This window comes from Pseudorasbora parva, chromosome 15, assembly GCF_024679245.1.
Source record: "Pseudorasbora parva isolate DD20220531a chromosome 15, ASM2467924v1, whole genome shotgun sequence".
NCBI classification, from domain to species: Eukaryota; Metazoa; Chordata; class Actinopteri; order Cypriniformes; family Gobionidae; genus Pseudorasbora; species Pseudorasbora parva.
The window spans coordinates 39322294-39343166 of NC_090186.1; the positions used below are offsets into that span (position 1 = coordinate 39322294).

The 20873-nt window shown below is 37.9% G+C and overlaps 3 protein-coding genes across 8 annotated transcripts in view; 1 reads left to right on the forward strand and 2 right to left on the reverse strand.

Moving 5' to 3' along the window:
• Positions 1 to 2049, reverse strand: part of mfsd2b (MFSD2 lysolipid transporter B, sphingolipid) — a 30361-nt gene extending 28312 nt beyond the window's left edge. The window contains exons 1-2 of the mRNA XM_067418051.1: positions 1870 to 2049; positions 1235 to 1412 (exon numbers count right to left, since the gene is read on the reverse strand). Of these exons, the coding sequence (XP_067274152.1) occupies positions 1235 to 1405 (171 nt within the window). The 5' untranslated portion in view covers positions 1406 to 1412; positions 1870 to 2049. The remainder of the gene's footprint in view (positions 1 to 1234; positions 1413 to 1869) is intronic.
• Positions 2050 to 5051: 3002 nt separating this feature from the next.
• ubxn2a (UBX domain protein 2A) lies at positions 5052 to 11029 on the reverse strand. Of its 5 annotated transcripts, none has more exons than XM_067418052.1 (7): positions 10880 to 11029; positions 8687 to 8749; positions 8439 to 8568; positions 7946 to 8055; positions 7410 to 7547; positions 6951 to 7112; positions 5052 to 5888 (listed from the first exon to the last, which is right to left on the reverse strand). In XM_067418052.1, the coding sequence occupies exons 2-7, from the start codon at positions 8731 to 8733 to the stop codon at positions 5705 to 5707; spliced, it is 771 nt and encodes a 256-aa protein (XP_067274153.1). In that variant the 5' UTR covers positions 8734 to 8749; positions 10880 to 11029; the 3' UTR covers positions 5052 to 5704. The 5 variants fall into 5 exon arrangements, with proteins under 5 accessions (XP_067274153.1, XP_067274154.1, XP_067274156.1 ...); XM_067418053.1 differs by having other exon boundaries at positions 10936 to 11027; XM_067418055.1 differs by having other exon boundaries at positions 8439 to 8575; positions 10936 to 11025.
• A 2335-nt stretch (positions 11030 to 13364) lies between these two features.
• The window catches only part of atad2b (ATPase family AAA domain containing 2B), a 103747-nt gene continuing 96238 nt past the window's right edge, over positions 13365 to 20873 (forward strand). Inside the window, exons 1-7 of one of the 2 annotated variants that reach the window (XM_067418058.1) lie at positions 13365 to 13678; positions 15983 to 16140; positions 16962 to 16993; positions 17364 to 17511; positions 19335 to 19431; positions 19685 to 19811; positions 20551 to 20706. In XM_067418058.1, coding sequence (XP_067274159.1) covers positions 13523 to 13678; positions 15983 to 16140; positions 16962 to 16993; positions 17364 to 17511; positions 19335 to 19431; positions 19685 to 19811; positions 20551 to 20706 — 874 coding nt within the window. In that variant the 5' untranslated portion in view covers positions 13365 to 13522. The remainder of the gene's footprint in view (positions 13679 to 15982; positions 16141 to 16961; positions 16994 to 17363; positions 17512 to 19334; positions 19432 to 19684; positions 19812 to 20550; positions 20707 to 20873) is intronic. The other variant, XM_067418059.1, reaches the window with a different exon arrangement.

The window sequence follows — 20873 nt, forward strand, 5'->3', positions numbered from 1 at the left end:
TTGAAGCAGCCTTTACAAAACTTTTAGCGTTACAACAATAGTAGCTATAGGTAATACCATGGTAATTTAACATATACCATTGTACTAAATGATTACCATAATCATACTACATGATATTTACAAGCCATTTCAAACAATACTGTGTTTTAAGACAGTATAATAGAGGTATTACCATGGTAATATGACCAAAATTCCATGCTAAATGCAAATCTCCTTCCATTTCCACTTTAAATCTTTAACCTTCCACTATGAGTGTCTCCATCTTTCCTTTTTGTAATGGCGTGTGTGAGAACAAGAGCTCCATTAGTGTGTTTTCCATACATTATTGACACACAACTACCATTTTCCCCTCGACCAGAGGGTCAGCGCAGAAGAACAGCACAGACTTTATTTCACTTGACAGATCATCCCTGACATATATTTCTCCACAGATGAAGGTCATATTGCTTCCAGATCTGGATGTTCAATGTCCACAAATATTATGCTATCTTTCAGGTAGAATAAAAAGGCAATATGTGCTGCATTTACTTGTCAAAGAACACACAAGCAAGCTCTCTGTCAAAATTCATAGAATGATCCCTTCAAAAACTCTAAAAAAGGCAAATATTAAAAAAGACTCAATTGTGATAATGACAGGGACAAGCTTTTCATTTACTTTCAATGCACATTATATCTATTTCTAACCCAGCTGATAATACACTGCAGTCTGTGGCATGTGAAAGGAATTCGGGTTCTGATTACAGAAGTGATTTTTGACTGGTGCAATGGTTAAACTCAAATGTAATCTTGTAATATACAGCTTAAAAATACAGTTTGTGTCTTTACAGCACTATGTACTTGTGGGTTTTACTGTCTGCCTGTCAGTGCTACGCCTAAACAGCCTTTGGGCATGTGTGTTGGTAAAGCATCCATTCCACACAGACATTCCATGTGCTCATTAAAACATGCCATTCCACATACTTTCATAACGTACAGAAAGATGCAGAAATGTTCAGACCTGTATCATAACAAAAATATGTGTATATTGGCACCTGTTCCCCCCTACTGAGGTGAAATACAGTTGATACTATACCACAAAAAAAATGTATTTGTGCAACCCAATGTACTGTAGTCAGGTTCAGTCATATTATTTTTGACTGGACCAGTAATTTATCATTAATACGTTATTGCTGATTAAAAAACAGCAACACATAGCTCCCAGTTTAACACAGAAAAACAGAAGTGAGCGTCTTACCTGTGGTGGTACCTTGGTGAAAGCAGGTTCAGAGAGCTTCATCATGAGTTTATCCCCTGATGTGACCCGGGCTTTCTCGCCCTTGGCCATGGCACCCGGTGTGACGGGTACAGAGACAGCAGCTGAACTCTCTGGCTTCTCAGAGCTGGCTACAGCTGTGCCTGCGTCCATTCACATACTGCAGCAGTGAGAGGATGGGCAGAGTTAGCAATAGAGGCCACATGCACAGACCCATGAGCCAATCAGAGTCCTCGCTCCACCAAAACAAGCTGCTTACCTGAACCTGATTTCTATGCTGTCACAATGACACTAAAACACTACATTTAACACATATCAAAGTAAGAGTTAATTAAGAATAATGGTGGTCAATTTATCAGCAGCAATATTTTTAGGCTCTAATGTAAAAAATAATGATAGTTTTTTCCCATGCATTTTCATATGCAACACTAAGATAGATAGATAGATAGATAGATAGATAGATAGATAGATAGATAGATAGATAGATAGATAGATAGATAGATAGATAGATAGATAGATAGATAGATAGATAGATAGATAGATAGATAGATAGATAGATAGATAGATAGATAGATAGATAGATAGATAGATAGATAGATAGATAGATAGATGCTAACCCGGGTGATGCGGTCGGCTGCGCATCTGCTGCAGCGGTGGATGAACTGCGGGTTCATTCCAACTCACACGCACACACACTCTCATTCTGCAGCAGCAGTAGTAATCACAAACAAACGCCTGCGCCTCCTACAGGACACCACAGGCTACTCACAGGATCCCACACTCGTTATGCTAGTGGTTCTCAACCACGTTCCTGGAGGCCCACCAACAGTGCACATTTTGCATCTTCTCAATCAAACACACCTGATTCAAGTCATGAGCTCATTAGTAGTGACTCCAAAATCTGATGTGGGTGTGTTAGACAAAGGAGACATGCAAAATGTGCACTTGGTGGGCCTCCAGGAACGTGGTTGGGAACATTTGTAAGCTTTTTAGCCAATTATCATCGCTGAACATATGAAAACACACCTGAGGGTGGCGCTGTTAATTGACATTAATGAATAAATTAATCAATGAATTGTGGGTGCCTGATCACCAGTTTGAGGACTGCAGATGTGGCCAGAGCAATAAACTGTAATGTCTGCAATAATGTAACAAGCCTAAGACACAGGGAGACAGGATGGACTGATCTGTGCCAATCCACATGCAACCACGTGTCCCCCCGAGATGTGTTTGAGAACTTGCAAGCGCCTTGGTGGAAGAGTAGAGTAACACCTCACACCTACAATGGGCAAGGGCGGGATCTGGTGCCGTCCATGAGGACGAGATGCACTTTAGCACTTAAATCTGCTGGTGGACACACCACATACTGACCCACATCCCCACACTTTGCTCAGGGACTCGTCATTCCATTTCTGTTTATCGAATGCCTGTGCAATTTGTTCCGTTTATGTCTTAGTTGTTAAATCTTTTTATGTTCATTAATACTAATATTTACACATTATTTTTTTTTTTAAGACCCAGTACTAGAAGGAGCATTGTGTATGATCTCAGAGACACAGCTATGGGGACAAAAATGTAATAAGTCTCTAGAATAAGCCAGACGTTTAATGCACACAATACAGGTCCTTCTAAAAAAAATGCATATTGTGATAAAGTTCATTATTTTCCATAATGTAATGATAAAAATTAAACTTTCATATATTTTAGATTTATTGCACACCAACTGAAATATGTCAGGTGTTTTATTGTTTTAATACTGATGATTTTGGCATACAGCTAAAAAAAAAAAAAAAGTATATTTCATCCAACCAATAAAAGAAAAGTGTTTTAATACAAAAAAAGTCAACCTTCAAATAATTATGTTCAGTTCTGCACTCAATACTTGGTCTGGAATCCTTTTGCAGAAATGACTGCTTCAATGCAGCGTGGCATGGAGGCGATCAGCCTGTGGCACTGCTGAGGTGTTCTGGAGGCCCAGGATGCTTCGATAGCGGCCTTAAGCTCATCCAGAGTGTTGGGTCTTGCGTCTCTCATCTTTCTCTTCACAATATCCCACAGATTCTCTATGGGCTTCAGGTCAGGAGAGTTGGCAGGCCAATTGAGAACAGTAATACCATGGTCAGTAAACCATTTACCAGTGGTTTTGGCACTGTGAGCAGGTGCCAGGTCGTGCTGAAAAAATAAATCTTCATCTCCATAAAGCTTTTCAGCAGATGGAAGCATGAAGTGCTCCAAAATCTCCTGATAGCTAGCTGCATTGACCCTGCCCTTGATAAAACACAGTGGACCAACACCAGCAGCTGACATGGCACCTCAGACCATCACTGGCTGTGGGTTCTTGACACTGGACTTCAGGCATTTTGGCATTTCCTTCTCCCCAGTCTTCCTCCAGACTCTGGCACCTTGATTTCCAAATGACATGCAAAATTTGCTTTCATCCGAAAAAAGTACTTTGGACCACTGAGCAACGGTCCAGTGCTGCTTCTCTGTAGCCCAAAAGTGTCTTGAGCTGGGGAATGCGGCACCTGTAGCCCATTTCCTGCACACGCCTGTGCACGGTGGCTCTGGATGTTTCTACTCCAGACTCAGTCCACTGCTTCCGCAGGTCCCCCAAGGTCTGGAATCGGTCCTTCTCCACAATCTTCCTCAGGGTCCGGTCACCTCTTCTCGTTGTGCAGCGTTTTTTGCCACACTTTTTCCTTCCCACAGACTTCCCACAGAGGTGCCTTGATTCAGCACTCTGGGAACAGCCTATTCGTTCAGATATTTCTTTCTGTCTTACCCTCTCGCTTGAGGGTGTCAATGATGGCCTTCTGGACAGGGTCGGGTCGGCAGTCTTACCCATGATTGCGGTTTTGAGTAATGAACCAGGCTGGGAGTTTTTAAAAGCCTCAGGAATCTTTTGCAGGTGTTTAGAGTTAATTAGTAGATTCAGATGATTAGGTTAATAGCTTGTTTAGAGAACCTTTTCATGATATGCTAATTGTTTCATGAGCTGTATGCCAAAATCATCAGTATTAAAACAATAAAAGACATGAAATATTTCAGTTGGAGTGCAATGAATCTAAAATATATGAAAGTTTAATTTTTATCATTACATTATGGAAAATAATTAACTTCATCACAATATGCTAATTTTCACAATTATGCACAATATGCTAGAAGGACCTGTACACTTAGCAGCAAAACAGAATGTAGAAAATCTTTTCGTTTCACATCAGTCAACCTGACTCAGAGAGTTGAATAGACATGCGTTTACCATGACTTCCATGAAAAGAAAACACATTTAATTATGCATAAACTTAGTAAATTATTTTTAAAAAATTCATCATGGGTGCAAGACCTGGTCAAAACAACCTTAATGTACTTTAGAAATTCTTGTCATTCAGCCCACTGGCCAGGAAATCAACCATATGGTTGGCATTACATGTAAACGCATTTTGTGCAGTGAAAACCAATATGTAACAGGAAGTTTAAAAAGACAGTTGGAACGCGATTCCTATAGAAACATAATGGAGTGTAGAAATAGTTTGGTGATGAAGGTGGTTTGACTGAATTGCATTGCAGATTGATAAGATAAACTATACTCAAAAAATGCTTAACACAACTGAACTGCATGATCTTTAAAAAACCCTCATGAGCTCAAATGCACTTCTAAAATATTTAAAAGCAGAGCGATCCAAGTGCATTTGCGCAGAAAGCAGCATATGAATTAGAAAGTCTCCTAAACGTGTACTTATCAGCTCTGTGTGCCTTAAGACACATCAGAACCCATTTGAAATGAGAAAAGGAGTCAGCAAATCATCAATAGGTTTATTGCAAGCAGAGGTCTTTATAACAGAGCCTCTGTCTTAGGCAAAGTGCATAAACATTTGACACTTATAACTTAACCGTACATATAAGACATACCAGCACAGATGATCGAACACAACTCCATTAAGCATCATGGCAGCTTTCATGATCTGATTCTTCATTGATCTGTGTAAACATGTATAACCGTCAAGGGTAAAGACTTGGCTTGTGCATACTGCATTGCATCAGAAAAGGCCAACACTTCCATTTGTGAAAAAACATGATGGGAAAATAAAAGCAAAATATAAGCATTAAAGAAATAATTCACCCAAATTAGAAAACTTTGTCAGCACTTACCATTTATAAATCACCCACATGGCGTTCCATTTGGGCTAATATGTAAGTTGTTATTAACTGATAATCTTTTAGTCCAGTGGGTTGTTATTGAGTCCGTGAAATTGTTTATTTTTCAGTGAACTATTCCTTTAAAGCTATTTGTGTTGAGTGACCATTTAGTCATTGTGATGTCCAAAGGACCCACATATTCATACCCGGATAAAAACATTGGCTTTTATGGTTTTAAAAGAGATGGATTCATTAAATTAGACCCAAACATGGGTGGGACCAAAAGATCAGAGTCTTTGGTGAAAGCAGAAACAGTCAGGAGTGACCGAAGGGAGCTTGTGTGTTGAGAGGCCTCTGAATGATGACGGCATTCGCTAAATCGGCTTCTTCCAAACTCTGACCCTCATCTCTCAGCTCTCGGAAGGGCAGGGATGTAGCCAGGATGAACTGATCGTCCGTTGACTGAGCCTGCTCCACAAAATGCTGCACATCACTGATCCTGGACCAATTACATAAAAGCCAACATAAATGCATCTTCTCAGGGAGCTTTGCAGCCACATCTTAGCAATCATGTTCAAGTCAGCGGCATGAAATCCTTACATGTTGTGACGCACACGCTAAAGCCAACGTAATCGGATTTGATCTGCCGCAAAGTTGCAGCTTACCATTCTTCCATTTTACCTTGTGTGATTATATTACATAAATGATAAATGAGAATTATGTAAGAGCTTTTAAGGGTAGGATTTCAAAGCTAGAGCATCACAACATGCCCAGGGTGAATTTTGACAATAAACATTCCAAAATAATCATGTTTAAAAACTGGAATCATAGCTGTGTTCAGTGAAAGCAAATTACACTACGGGTGCATATTCAGTTAGAGTTATTCATTTATCATTTAACGCCATACCAAAGGATATATAAATGTCAAGGTTAAGAGTAATAAAATGTAAAATACCCATAATATATATATTTTTAATTAATTACATACAATAATTTATATTTAGTTACATTATGTGATTTTAAAATGGAGGTTTGGAAAATGTGTAATATTTATATTTACAATATTCTAAATTGTAAATATATATTATAAATATATATATATATATATATATATATATATATATATATATATATATATATATATATATATATATATATATATATATATATATATATATATATATATACAGTAACATTCAATTTTATTTTGGATGTGATTAATCAAGATTATTGTTTGACGTACTAAATAAATACTTTTTATTTTTTAAATATATTAATATGTATCTAATGTGCTTAATTTCATGAAAAGTACATTATGAAAAAAATCATGCAAAAAAATAAATAAAATAAAATGTGGTTCTTAAAACTGACCAGTGTCATCAAAGGTAGGGTGTTCAGAAAAACTGTCTGAGCAAATCAATTGAATTAAATGTATTAAATTTGGTAAGATTAACACTGCAGAAACGACACACCTTTAAGCAAGAATTTTTTTTCTTTAGGGGGAAATAGGACCCATATGTGTTTTTGTGAAATTCCTATTCTACGACCATATGATACTCACCGATGGCTCAGATTAAACCTCTGCACGAGCCGCTGGCCGTCTGCCAGCCAAATCTGGAGGGAGGTCACAGGAAGGTCCTCATTCAGCTCCACTGTCGGGAGAGGAGGGCCAGAGCAGTCCTCGTGTATCGACCGAGACCTGGCCACCACTCGCGGGGCCACACTACGGAGGACAATCGTTATTTTTAGCTTAATCAATTTCTAAAGACATCACAAAGATAGGCTTTTAACATATGCACTGCAATTATTGTGGTGCCATGGTTTTTATATACGATTAGAGGGTTAACTACATAACACTAACATCTGGATAATCCTCAACACATTTAGTCAAACCGTCACTGGGTGGAAGTGTTGTGAGGACACCTAGTGGATATTTGTAGAAATAACTGAAAACTTTTTTTTTATAGTAAATTGATAGCGTTTACTAACGCACTACTGTTTCCCAGAGAGGACCTACTACCTTCCCAGTCTGTAACCTTGGCCTGTAAACGGGTGGAAGGTCTTTTTCTTTGGGACATAAACTTCATCCTTCATCTCCTCCATGTTGATTTCTAGCTCTTCATCCTCGGCTCTTCCTTCTAGCTCCAGAGGCAGCTCACTTTATATAAAGGATTTTTAAATTAATACACTTAAATACATTTCCATTTTATTCTGTCAGTATGTTATAATATGAAGGGGAAAACACACACTATGATAACACAATGGATATTTTAAAGCCATTTTTTGAGATGCTGTGGTTCATTGGTTAGTCCAATCACATCCAAAGTCAGGTGAGTGTTTTGTTGCATGAATCGAGGGATTTATATCGGCAAATGTTTTTTCCGTCCTAGTTTATGCGCATGTCTTATTATCAGATAAAAAATGATCCGTCTCATTTGAGCGCACATACGTTTTTATGTGCATCTTGGCATTACCATCAACCTTTTTTGAGATATTCTAAAATGTTCATAAACATAGGTGGATGGAAACATAGCTAGTGACAAAAACAAAACTCACCCTCTTTTAATGGCCTCCAAGAACTCTTGGTTTTCTTCTAGGGTGTAACTGCGTAAATCTTCGTCATTTACTGTGAAGCCATTTTTCCACAGTCTCACTACAATCTCCACCTATAAAGTTTGGTCATAAAACACCATTAAGAATGCAAAAAACAATGCATTTATGTTTGATGATGCTAGTGGCTCAGAAAGAAGTTTTGTGCTGGGCAGAATGACTATATATATTGTTACCACAGCATAAAATGTCTATCGTTAGAGATTTTGCTATGTCGTGTATATTGCGGTATGTACATATAAGCACTATTGACACTTCAGACTCAGAGTGATGATATGCATGAATGAGAATATAAAGAGCTTGATGTTAATAGTGCTTGATCACCCACCCCTGACTGACATTACCTTGATATACTAACCTACAACATTTTTATTTTAGGTAACGACCTGGATGTTCGTAATGCGATTGCCCACAATACGTCTCATATGAACTGTCTGACCTTTTTGCCGCTACTGGCGACACTGCTGATCTTCTCCACCTCATCGAGCAGGTCCTCGACAGAGAAACTGGATCTAATAGGGCTCGCCTCCTCATCCTCCTCCTCTTCGTCATTTTGTGCCCCTTCACACCTAAGAGCTCATGAAGGCAACAAAACATTGAATTATGAACATTCGGCAATGGTGCAATGATACTTGCATGATGTTTCAAGGTGGATAATAAACATAGAGGCGTGTATAGCGAACTTACCATGTGTCATCTTGAACCCTTTCTCTTGAATCAATATCTTTCATCATGACTTCTGTTGTCCATCTTGCAACACAAACAAAGTTAAAAGGGATGGTGCAAGTCAATGTAACCACTGCATCAGTGCCTCCTGAATAATTCATGGAGCATTTCTATGTGAGATTTACAGGTGCAGTGAGTCCACAAGTACATCAATTTGCTTTCATACCAGAACATTAAATACCAGAAATAATTTTCAACTGACCAGATATTACTAATATTACACTGATATCAATTATACATACCAATTACTGTACAGTTCTTTAATACTGAATGAAATAATTATCCAAATTAAAATATATAGGTAACACTTTATGTTAAGGAGACATAGTTACATGTTACCGCATGTACTTACAATAGTAATAACAGTAAATTATGAATAATCACAAGTGACTAATCCTAAACAGGTCTCTAACCATAAGTCTATAGTAACTATGAAGTTCATTAATGTTACTCAGAACTTATTTGAGTAAGTACAATATTAAAATAAAGTGTAGCCTATATATATATATATATATATATATATATATATATATATATATATATATATATATATATATATATATATATATATATATATATGGGAGAAATTCTCTGGCCGGACTATATAGTTTGGAAATGTGTTGTTGTTGTTATTTTGCACAGTTTAAGATACCTTCTAGATTAAGTTGTCCTCAGGTTAAGTGACGGATATGTGAACAGGGATCATTTTGACAATGTTGTCATCTCAAAATCTTTTCAGTTTTTAGCACATCATTGTCATGTGACCCCATGGGTGTCGGAGAATAATCAAAAAATTGGTGGGTCCCAATAGCAGCTGGTGAAAAATATTATAGGTGGGGAACATTTTTTCCGGGGGGACTGGGGGTTCTCCCCCATAAAATGTATTATTTCGTAGATGGGATTTCCTGCATTATGGTGCGTTTGAGGCCATACCCCTTGCCTATACCAATAAAAGACCTCAAACCAGTCAATATCAGTAGTCTAATAAAAAGACAATATTGATTTAACTGCCATAGAAATCAACAGTTTCACAGATAATGATAATGAACAGTTGCATGTTTATTATGCTCCGTGTCTGTGTCAAAAGGGGAAATAAAGCTTTTGACATGTGTTTAATAATAAGTGTTTCTCGGTTAAGGGTAGGTAAACAGACATGCTGAATTAGAGACGATAAAAGTGAGTGGGTCCAATATCATGGGTCTTAAAAAGTGGGTGGGTCATGGGTCACAAACACACAATGGTTCCGACACCTATGTGTGAACCCTAAAGTTACAATTTTCCACCATGCTAGAGATATTTAATGTTACTTGATTAAATAAATAAATATAATAATTGCCAGGTAAACTGTTGCCTGCCACTGGAACTCCGTCCCCCCTCGGAATTCACTCCCCGGACTCCGTCCCCCCACGTACCCCCCCCCCCCCCCCCCATATCCACCCCTATATATATATATATATATATATATATATATATATATATATATATATATATATATAAAGAAGAAAATGATTAAAACCCTTATGAAAATTACTATGGTAATGGTATTAGGGCACTCTGACACATACAGGTGTACTGAAGTATTAAATGAATGTGTTCTTTACTTGAATCTTTACTTCAAAGAATAATACCACAGTGCATGTCCAAAACATTTGGCATTACAATAGTACATGTCCAAAACTACACACTTACAAACAGTATCAAAACGTACTATAGATTTTTGGCCATGTGCCATGACAGTACCATCTGATCCATTTGAAGGGTCAAAAACTATTTATCAATATCATACTGATCAACATTTGACATGAGATCAGCTGCTTAATAATATATGATGACGTAATTGTGCACTGACAATAACACTATGACATGTCATATCATGTGTCTCCTACTAATACCCTTAGTTTATTTAATCGAATGTTTTAAGCTCAGACTCTGCACTGTAAAGGCACTCACGTGCATGCTTTAAAATTCGTATTCATATTCACTGTAACACACAGGTCAGCATAATAAATGAAAGCAAATGCGCCAAAATTACGTAAGGACAGTGTAGAGACCACGCAAGCGCACTGAGAACCGTTATGACGGAAAACAAGCGCTATATAACCCATAACACATCATTTCTAAATCGCATTACAATTATAAACTGTAGATGGTTACCAGATTAAGGTTCAATGGTGTCGTAAAACTGTCTCTTCGGCTCGTAAGTTTCTCACCGTTGTCATGCCGTTCCTTGCGCTACAGCAGTCCACCATTCCTATGACGTCTCCGTCTCCAGACATCACGTTTGTGCACACGTCACTATGACATGCAAGGTCTTGGAATGGCGTTCTAATATGAATATAATGAGGAGGCTTATTGAACGTTACTGAATAAACGCTGGCCGGTGTGTTTGTTTTGGGTGTAGTAGACAGTGACAGGTGGTAAATGCAGTCAGCAGTGCTAAACAAAATACCCTCTCAACAAAGCTGCTAGCGATTTACATCACATAACATCATCATTCCCTTCTACCTGGCGTTTGTAAATTAAAAAATAATGTCCTCCTGACTGAGACATCATACTGATATAAGGTTACATGCTAGTCAATCATAAAAGTTTGAAGAGGTGTGAATTTGGGTGGGACTGTGTAATACAATGATTAAAAAAATTATAATAAATCTATGTTCTTATTTAATGTTTTGTTTTGTTTTGTCTTGTTTTTATTTATTTTTTATCTGGACCCTAAGTTTGTGAGTCAAACTATGATTGATTAAAGGGGCGCATAAATTTTAGCGGCATAGTGTTGAATTTGCAACCGCCAATCGCTCACCCTTCCATTTCGAAGAAGAACAGCTAGCGTGTTTGTCCGTTTAGGGCTACTGTAGAAACATGGTGATGCAAAATGGTAACTTCGTTGTAAGGGGACCCGCGGTGAAGAGAGAAATGGCTCATTCTAAGGTAATAAAAAAAATTACACCTTTATACAACACTGAAAACATTACCATATTATATGCATATTATATTGCATTTCAGTCAATAAATCCTCATAAATATTACACACTGCACCTTTAAAGCTGCAGTCTGTAAGTTTAGCCATGAGTTTAGCCTCTTTGTTGCCATCTCTGTTTGAAACATGAAATTGCAGGTATTTACGGAGTAATCTTCTTTACGGTGGTTGTGCAATTTGGCACAGCTCCTCAGCGCGGATGAATCTAATGTTTTGAGGTTTATGTGTGGGTTGTCTGTGGATCTTGTGTGTACTTTAATTACAGATACTACGTCTTGGAAGAATGTCCAAGTTTATTTACATTCCAGCTGCTGTAAGAAGAGGCTACAAACGATCCATCACCTGCAGGATCCATTCCACACACGTGATATAGCCTATTAGCCGGGACTCCTTCTTTATGTATGGACGTGACATAATGACACAAAGACGAATGGTGGCAAAATTATACTTGTACCACCAGGCCACTGCAGATTTAAGGTGTGTTCGACTTGAAGCGCCGCTGTGCTGACCGATCTGTGTATGACATACACCGTAGAAAAAGGCATTAACAGCTTCAAGTAGAACATTGCGTGTTGTCAGCTCGAAATTAATTACAACATGGCGTATTTAATAAGTTTAATTGAATTAGTACAATAGTATTTTTTTTTGCAATAAATTACATCAAAAGTGGAAAACATTGGGAAAAAATGTAGATTTAAACAAGCTGGCCACCAACCACTACTTTCAGACACCATCTTTATTTTTTAGCTCAACTGTCACACACAGGATTGTGGGATATCAAAGGCAATGAAGCATACATCTGCTACCTTCCAAAATCCATCAGATGAAGCCGGTATCTCAGGAGACAGGAAGTTAAGCTTACATTGGATTCGGACAGCTTGATGCCTTGCATTGGAATGCCCCCCTTGAAGGCAGCATTTTTAAGCTTTTGGATGTAGACTGTTAGTGTTTTGTAAGTGCAAATTACATTTTTAGTCTATTTCTGCCTGTCAACAATTGATAAGATAGAGTACATCTGTACTGGATAGTATCATAATCACTTTAAGATTTTCCATTATATTTTAAGATAATAATTTTCACATAATTTCATATAAGTCATACTTTTAATGTCTGACATTTTCAGGTGAGAAAATATGTAATAATAATCACAATTAATTGTAATTTAACAATATCCTATTAATACTTTTAGGCAAAAACACCTTAAAAAGTACTGTGAGATAGGCCTACTATGACAGTGAAAGTATTCGATGGTAATATGATGCTTTGACTTTACACCACGTATGGTACTGTCCAGGGTACTTAAAAATACCATAGTACTACCATAGTACATGTTCAACATTTTGATCCTGGTGTGTCCAAAAATATATGGTTGTGTACCACTTTTTTTGTTACTAAAAAAAAAAAAAGAAACAAAAAGAAAGTTAACATATTTTGTAATTTTTTTAACGTTTCCAATTTCCAATTACAATATAATTTATTGTAAAGGAATGCATTAAACCAGTAGCCTACTGCCACAACCGCCCGTGTAAATATAACCAAAATAAAATAATTTATTATGTAGGTTATTCTTTTCCTTTTCCTCAAATCTATTTTTCAAAATTTCTCTGGCGCCAACTTCATACAAGCGCGCGCGCTCTCGTCGCTCTCTGTAGCGGAAGTGGCTCGCCGGAGAGTTTCGGCTGGCTGACAGCAGAGGGAGAGAGAGAGAAAGAGAAATGGCGCCTCGACACTCTACTAGCTGAGATACAGTCAGAACGAAAGCAACTGACAAGAGCTACAGGACAGGACCTGTCTATCAGCGGGGGCAGACAGCAACCATGGTGAACACCAGAAAGAGCTCGGAGCACAAGCCCGCCAGTCCCTTCATCTCGGGCCGGACGAGGTCGTCTCAGAGGAACAACCCAAACTTGGACGAGCACAACAGCCGTGTAAGGAAGAGAGAGACACCGGCAGCCTATTCTCTTCGCCAGCCGGTTAGCGAGCTGCTCATTCTGGCCTCTTGGAAATGGATGGATGATTGAATGTATAGGGAAATGTCTGAATGAATGGATGTCCACATCTTTTGTTCCCAAATTGCGCCTTGAGACACTTGGCGATGCAGAAATGGCAGTTTATTGACACGACAGAGCTTAATCGTGGCGTGTCGCTTAGTTTTATGTATTTTGTCACACATACTAGCTGGACTTTAATAAAGCCGGCTGACTGGTTTAATATACTCAGTGCCCCTAAGTTGTCTTTGTTATATTGGTGTCCGATTCGTGAATGAATCGTTCTGTTGAACCGATTCTTTTAAATGATCCGAGCGAACCGATTCGCTGTGTTTGCATGGTTCTTCACTGTCCCACATTTGGCAGGAAAACTGGCAAGACAAAAATATATAATGTAATATTTGTATTTTTTTTTTCGAGCGTGTGGGGAAATGTATGTATACACAAAAATAAGAATCGGAGTAACAGAACCTAGATGAAACGCAAAATAAAAATATAGTTTTAATACAGACGTTTTTAAAACAGAAATAGTTTGAAAATAGTTCACAATAATAAATAACTAGTAGCGTTTTAAATGATTTAATTAAGTGAATGGGAGCGTTGAAAACAACGGTTCAATCGAACCGATTCGCTGACATGACTCGAGCATTATTTTGTTGCTGTGTGTGTTTGTTGCGCTCGAGAGGCACCGGCGCGCGCCATGCTGTCACGCGCTCCGACGCACCGATTAACAGTCAAAACAAATGTCACCTTTTTTTTGGATGAAAAACGTCTCGTTCTCCGTGTGCCTTCAACAATAAAACAAGCTAGTGTTGTGGGGGAAGGGAGAAGCTTAGCTGAGACAGACCCCTTGTGGCTCAAAACAGACATTGTTCGAGATTTTTGGAAAGTAAACTTTGAACTTGAGAGTATTTAGGTAGGTGAAACTTCTGCTTCTGTGTGTATCGGCTCTTGGCACGGGTTGCTTTCGTTGATGTTCGTAACGATAGTCTCGAATTCATATCGAAGTTAACCGGGTTATTATGGAACTGAATTGTTTTGGGACATGTATCTTACTTTATATTAGGTCAAAGTAGTAAAGTTCAGTGCTGTTAGCATCTGATATCATCAGTACCACCACAATAATTGTTGTAAGGGTGTTCAGTTTATTTATCAAGATCTGCGCTAGTTTGAATAATAAATATCATACACCGCCACATGATTTTGGCATAAGAGGCTTGTACTCTGGCATTGGATATGGTCTGCACTTTAGCCTTTTATGATTTAACGTTAGTTGTTATAATTTTGAGTTCTATGACACTATTTAATTTTCTTCACACACCCCTCAGTTACAGATTGATTGAATGTAGGTTTCCCACAGACACAGTCACTGAAAACCTGGAATAAATCATTTTAATTTTTTTAATTTCCATGCATTTCCATGCAGTTTGTGACATCTGGAAATGTCTACAATGAAGATGTTTTTCTAATTCTATGCAAGTTCTAAAATAACTTTAGTATTTCAATATTTTATAATCTCCATAAAATGTTTAAAAATTCTTTTAAATATTTTCTTTTAAAAAATGACATTCTTTAAAAAGCTAATAAAAAAAAAAATGGAAATATCAGGAAAGTTTAAAATGGTTATTTCCTGGTGTGGGAAAATCATATCAATTAATACAATAATGTACAACCCTTACCTTCCTTACTTTAACCCTTAAAGTCATGTAAATTATATATATAACATAGTGATATGTATTTTTTTTGTTATGGGTGAGTTTGTTATTTTTAATGAATCATCAAACCGAATTACAAATAATACTGTATGATTCATAAGTTACCCGTCCTGAATTTGAATGCTGTTGTCAAGTATTTAGCAAATCACTGGAAAAGTCATGGAAATAATTGTATCATCAAGTATTGGAATCCTAGCTTGATTTCATAGTTTTGGGTACTTAAAGATCAGAGTCTTTATTTCTTATCTTGAATGTTTTTGGGTGGTGTAAAAACGGTGGCTATGTATGAACCATAGGCTTATTTAGACAGCAGGGAGTTTAGAATGAGATCTGGGAGGAGAGGAGGAAGAATTTGGGAGCTGGCGAGTCCGTCGCTTACCGGATCTATAGAGGATGATGAAGTCTACGTCATGTGAATTCAAATGTTCTTTCAGATGCCTTAGCTGTGATATTGTGCTGAGTGTCCCTAGTGCAGATCATATTTGAGAGTGGACTTGCCATCATCATATTCCTCTCTGTATTCTGCATGCTCGTGCAAGCTTTTAAATATCCTTCACACCTCTGCCTGTTATAGAAAGAGCCCAGCAGTGATGTTAACAGCAGTAGCCCACGTTTATCCCCGCCGCCCAAGCGGACACGCAGACAGACGCCGCCAAGTTCAACTGATACTTCTCCAAGTCCCCAGAGTAAAGGCCAGAGAAGCTCATGGACCATGTCCAAACACTGTACTAGGTGAGGTTGGACAGTCGATGTTGAATGATTAATGCTTATTTTTTTGTGGTATTTTGATGATCCCATCCCATTATAATTAAAGAAGCTGTACTTTCTACACTTAGTTGATCAAGTGGTCAAGTGACACACTTAGTTTTGTGTTGCTGGCTTACACTGTGTATTGCCTTTTACACGGTCTACAATGGCAAGTTAGCAACATGACATACAGCAAATTCAAAAATAATTTTCAATATGTTTTGAATTTTTTTCTTAGAGAAGAATTGCTTTTACTCAGAGAAAATATTTTACCAGGTTCACAGACAATGCTTAAGCTAGTCCTGGGCTAAATTGCATGTTTGAGTTGTTTAAACTGAAAGCAACTTGCACTGACATATCTTAAATATGTCAATGCCATTATTTTGTCTCAAGATGCCACACCAATAATGCTTTTTTTTCTTCTTCTAAAGCACATCTATAAAAGCTACTTAAAGGGTTAGTTCACACAAAAATGAAAAAACTCCCTCATGTAGTTCCAAACCTGTAAGACTTTTGCAGGTTGAGCATATTTTGATTAAAAATGTTGATTATTTATTCAACATTGTTTTTTCTCCCTTTTACTCTCTTATAATATTCACGATGTTGGACTAATTAATGACAATATTTTAATTTCTGGGTGAACTAAACCTTTAAATGTCCCAACTGAACTAAGGTCTTAATCTAAGCTCTCTCTGTGAAACCGGGCCCGATCGTTTCTGTTTTTTAATTACTAAATCAAGGACTTTTCTGTCTTTTTTTACCATTTGTTATCAGATATTCACTTAACGTTTTACCTTATCTTCCAGGTTGTCCACTGGTGCCTTGCAGAATGGACACAGTAAGTATATACAGTATTAGTGTAGTAATTTTCATTCACTGAATCATTCTTTTTTGCGAGCTTACAAGGAAGAGTTCACCCAAAATTACAATATATTGACACACATCTGATTTCTTTCCCAGCTGTTTATGTTCACTTAAAACATAGCTGACTGTGTTATGTGGATACCCTCCAAGATGGGCATTTTGTATGTTTTTGCCCATTTAAGCTCACTAGATCATGAAAGAGAACTATATTGATTGATACTCTATTCAAAACAAAGACGAGTTACATCAGGTCTGATGTCAATGATGTTTGATCATGAAACACATGAGGATATGTTTGATGTTTATCAGGCGATGACTATAGTAACCCCATTTTTAACACATAGGTCGAATGAGTCTGAGGGGTGATTCTACATCAGATGGGGACCATGGTCGTATGAACGGTCACGTTGAGCTCAAGAGAAGCCGTCGCGTCAGGAAGTCCCAATTCGAACACCTCAATCAGAGTTTACTCTTCGACCAACTTGTCAACAGGTAAAATCTGATTCTGGTATACATATTTATTTCATGCCTGAAGTATGGTGATGGTTTCCTTGAAATAAAGTAAAATTTCAATCCGAAGACTTTCCGGTCCAAAAAGACCATTTATTGCCAATGAAAATTCAGAAACTTTGCTTCCTTTCTCACTGACGACAGACAAATGTATACATGAACACGATTAACTACATTTACACGTCTAGACACCTATTCAGTGTTGGCCCAAACAGTCAGCAAATTATTTATCTCCTTGTTGTCTGAGGGAGTCTGTCTGAAGTTATTTAGGGTCAAATGATGTTTGATGGACCTTCTCTGCATCAAAACCTTAAAACCAACTAGCATTTCTCCCCACAAGGAGCTCACAGTATTGAAATCATGTTCAGTTTGGATTGTGTGCATATGTTATAATTCCCTCATGGTTTTGAGTAGCTAGTGTATAATTAGTAAGATGGCTGAAGCCAACAAAGTTTACTCTAGCAGAAACAGGCACTTTAAACTCAACAAGAACTAAAACAAGACAAAATACCTAGTTTTTGAACAGCTCTTGAAGTGGGCTCGCTACGTATGGTGACGGCAGTTATTCAGCTTGCATTCATGCACATAATGGTTTGTGATTTAATTGGTGATTCCCAGCCAAGGCTACACATATCCCAGGGGTACTTAACCCCCTTCCGGCTGTACTTGAAATTATGTATACTTTGCTTCATTAAACTTGTAAGTCTTTGTTAAAATCCTTACAAATGAAATGCTTTGCCTTTGGTAATATTTTATACTTGTTTGAGCTTCTGTGGTAAATTTCACCATACTGATACAAAGACTGCAATGACAATACTTGTGTTAAACATCTCATCCCGATCTCTTTTATACTGTAAATAAATCTGCTGTCATGTATTTTTCGGGGAAAGATTTGTGATTGAACACACATTTGTGGTTTGGTGTTCAGCACATATGGCATATTTACATTGGCAGAGTGGCATTTTCATTTAAGTCCTGTCTCCTGTGAGCCAAGCAAGAAAATGTTGAGAGCATCAAAAAGGTTTATAAATGCTCAACTTTATGCAAATGCAAAGTGAAAAACGTCAAGCGGCAGAAATTCATTGTGATGTTTATCATGTGTATTTTCAAAGAGTTTCTGCAGGAATTACTGTATGAGTGATATTGCTTATATATTGAATGCGTTGCTGTTATTATATATTTGTTCAAAACATTTTCATTGGATTTAATAGTGAATAGAATAGGCTGGGTTTACAAATGTTGAGCCTGTATTTTTGTTTTGGGCATTTTGAAACAAAGCTTCCATCTTTCCAAATGTAAATGTGTGTGTGTGTGTGTGTGTGTGTGTGTGTGTGTGTGTGTGTGTGTGTGTGTGTGTGATGATTATATTGGCTGTGTCCTGAAAAAAACACTTGCTACAGACACGCCCCAAAGCAGGGGCCTTTAAAATAGTAGTACCGAGCAGAGTTTTGCTGCTGCAGTGTACAGATGCGACAAGTTAACATTAAAATGCAATTTTAACCAATTGATTTACTAGGCTGTGTCCTAGCCAGGATTTTAGTGTGAGCTAACATGTTGCTGCTAGTCAAAGACAGATGGTGGAAGTATATTGGAGAGAGGAGACCTGCTGGTGTTGCACATGAATGGGCTGAGCTGCTTTACTCGTTCTGTATCATTACTCCATACTGAAGCTTAGTAAACCTTTTCAAGAGCTCACTACTGATTTTTAGCATTTTTTAATATCTGAATGTGTGTGTATCAGTATGAGAACTATTGTTTTATTAGACTAAAGATGATTAAATGCATGTGAATCTTGTGTCTGTTAGTACGGCGGAAGCGGTTCTTCAAGAGATGGACAACATCAGCAGCATACGGCAGAATCGGGAAGTGGAGCGCCTCCGCATGTGGACTGACACTGAACTGGTGACTCCTTCTATCCTTTAACACTGATTAAACAGCAGAACAATTGGGCCGCCTTATTTTCCATCTCATTAAGCAAACGCTTGCCCACATTGTGGTTATTAAAATCATACGTTACTCTGAAGAATTGGCCTCTCTCTTCAGTGTGGGCTGTGAACCCACTGATGAGTCAAAACTCACATACTACAAACTTCATTGCTCCATTGATTCCTCACCACGTTTCTCATTTATATGTTCATTTAATTGTTTGCTTCAGGAAAACATGGACATGTACTCCCGTGTGAAGAGGAGGAAGTCTTTGCGGAGGAACACGTATGGAATGCAGGCACATCACAAAGTCATTAGCAAATCAAAGGACCCCGAAGAGGAGGAAGGAACTGAAGGTATGTGTGGACTTATGTGGTGAATAATGGACCATGTTTTTTTCACAATAATGGTAGACAAGATATAACATTTATACTGTGGTAGTGTTGTCAAAAGTACCAACTTCGGTACCAAGCCACCTCTGATTCCCCATTGTGCTAATGTGCTCATCAAATATGTCTGTGATTGGCTACAATGGTCAGCACTTCAAAAACATCTGCTAAATATACACCAATGATGCTTTTCACTGAGCACTTACACAGATGCACTTGAGAGCGGTTGAAAACGGGCATCTCTCAGCGCCTACCTGCTTGTGCTTCCAAATGCTTCCTCTCCCACTTTCTTAACACTTTTAGACACTTGCTTTCAAACGTTCCTGTGTGTTGCACATTGTAGCCAATCACAGACTTATCCAATGAGCGTGTGAACATGATGGCCAATCAGAGGTGTTTACATTTCCGCTCATTTTTAAAATTTCAGTTACGACTTGGTATTCAAGTCGGTACTATTGACAACACTATACTGTGGTATGTTATTATATAGAAAAAAGTAGCTCCAAGCAAAAAGACTACTGCTTTAAAAACCTGTTAAAACAGTACTGTCTTTATGAACCGCTTTCTTATTATTTTTTAATTATGACGTCACTCCATGCGAGTAGTGTCTGGTGTAGGTTAAGATACTGATTTAAAAAAAAAAATCAGGCAATACGTTTTTCTGTTTGGCGGATGTGTTGAAACAGTCCTCTTTCTCATTTTTAAGAGTCTCATGAGGAGGGAGAGGAGGATGAAGACGTGGAGGCTGATGATGATGAAGACGATGAAGGAGACGAGGCAGAAGAGGTTGGAGAGGAGAACGACAGACCTTATAACCTCAGGCAGCGTAAAACTGTGCAGAGATATGAAGCTCCCCCAATAGGTACTCGCTTCGGACACATTCACATGAGCAACGAAACTCTATGCTCACGCTCTACCTCTTTATCTCTCTCTCTCTCTCTCTCTCTCTCTCTCTCTCTCTCTCTCTCTCTCTCTCTCAAACTTAAGTCATGTAGCTTGTGCAATAATTTAAATTATGATTTTTGCCTT

What these genes read in the sequence shown, in the direction of transcription:
- ubxn2a (XM_067418052.1), bottom strand. Translation starts at nt 8,733, where the DNA reads ATGATGAAAGATATTGATTCAAGAGAAAGGGTTCAAGATGACACATG. An exon ending in TCGCCAGTAGCGGCAAAAAG is followed by an intron (nt 8,056 to 8,438) that starts GTCAGACAGTTC and finishes CAAACTTTATAG; the next exon opens with GTGGAGATTGTAGTGAGACT. An exon ending in TTGGAGGCCATTAAAAGAGG is followed by an intron (nt 7,548 to 7,945) that starts GTGAGTTTTGTT and finishes CTTTATATAAAG; the next exon opens with TGAGCTGCCTCTGGAGCTAG.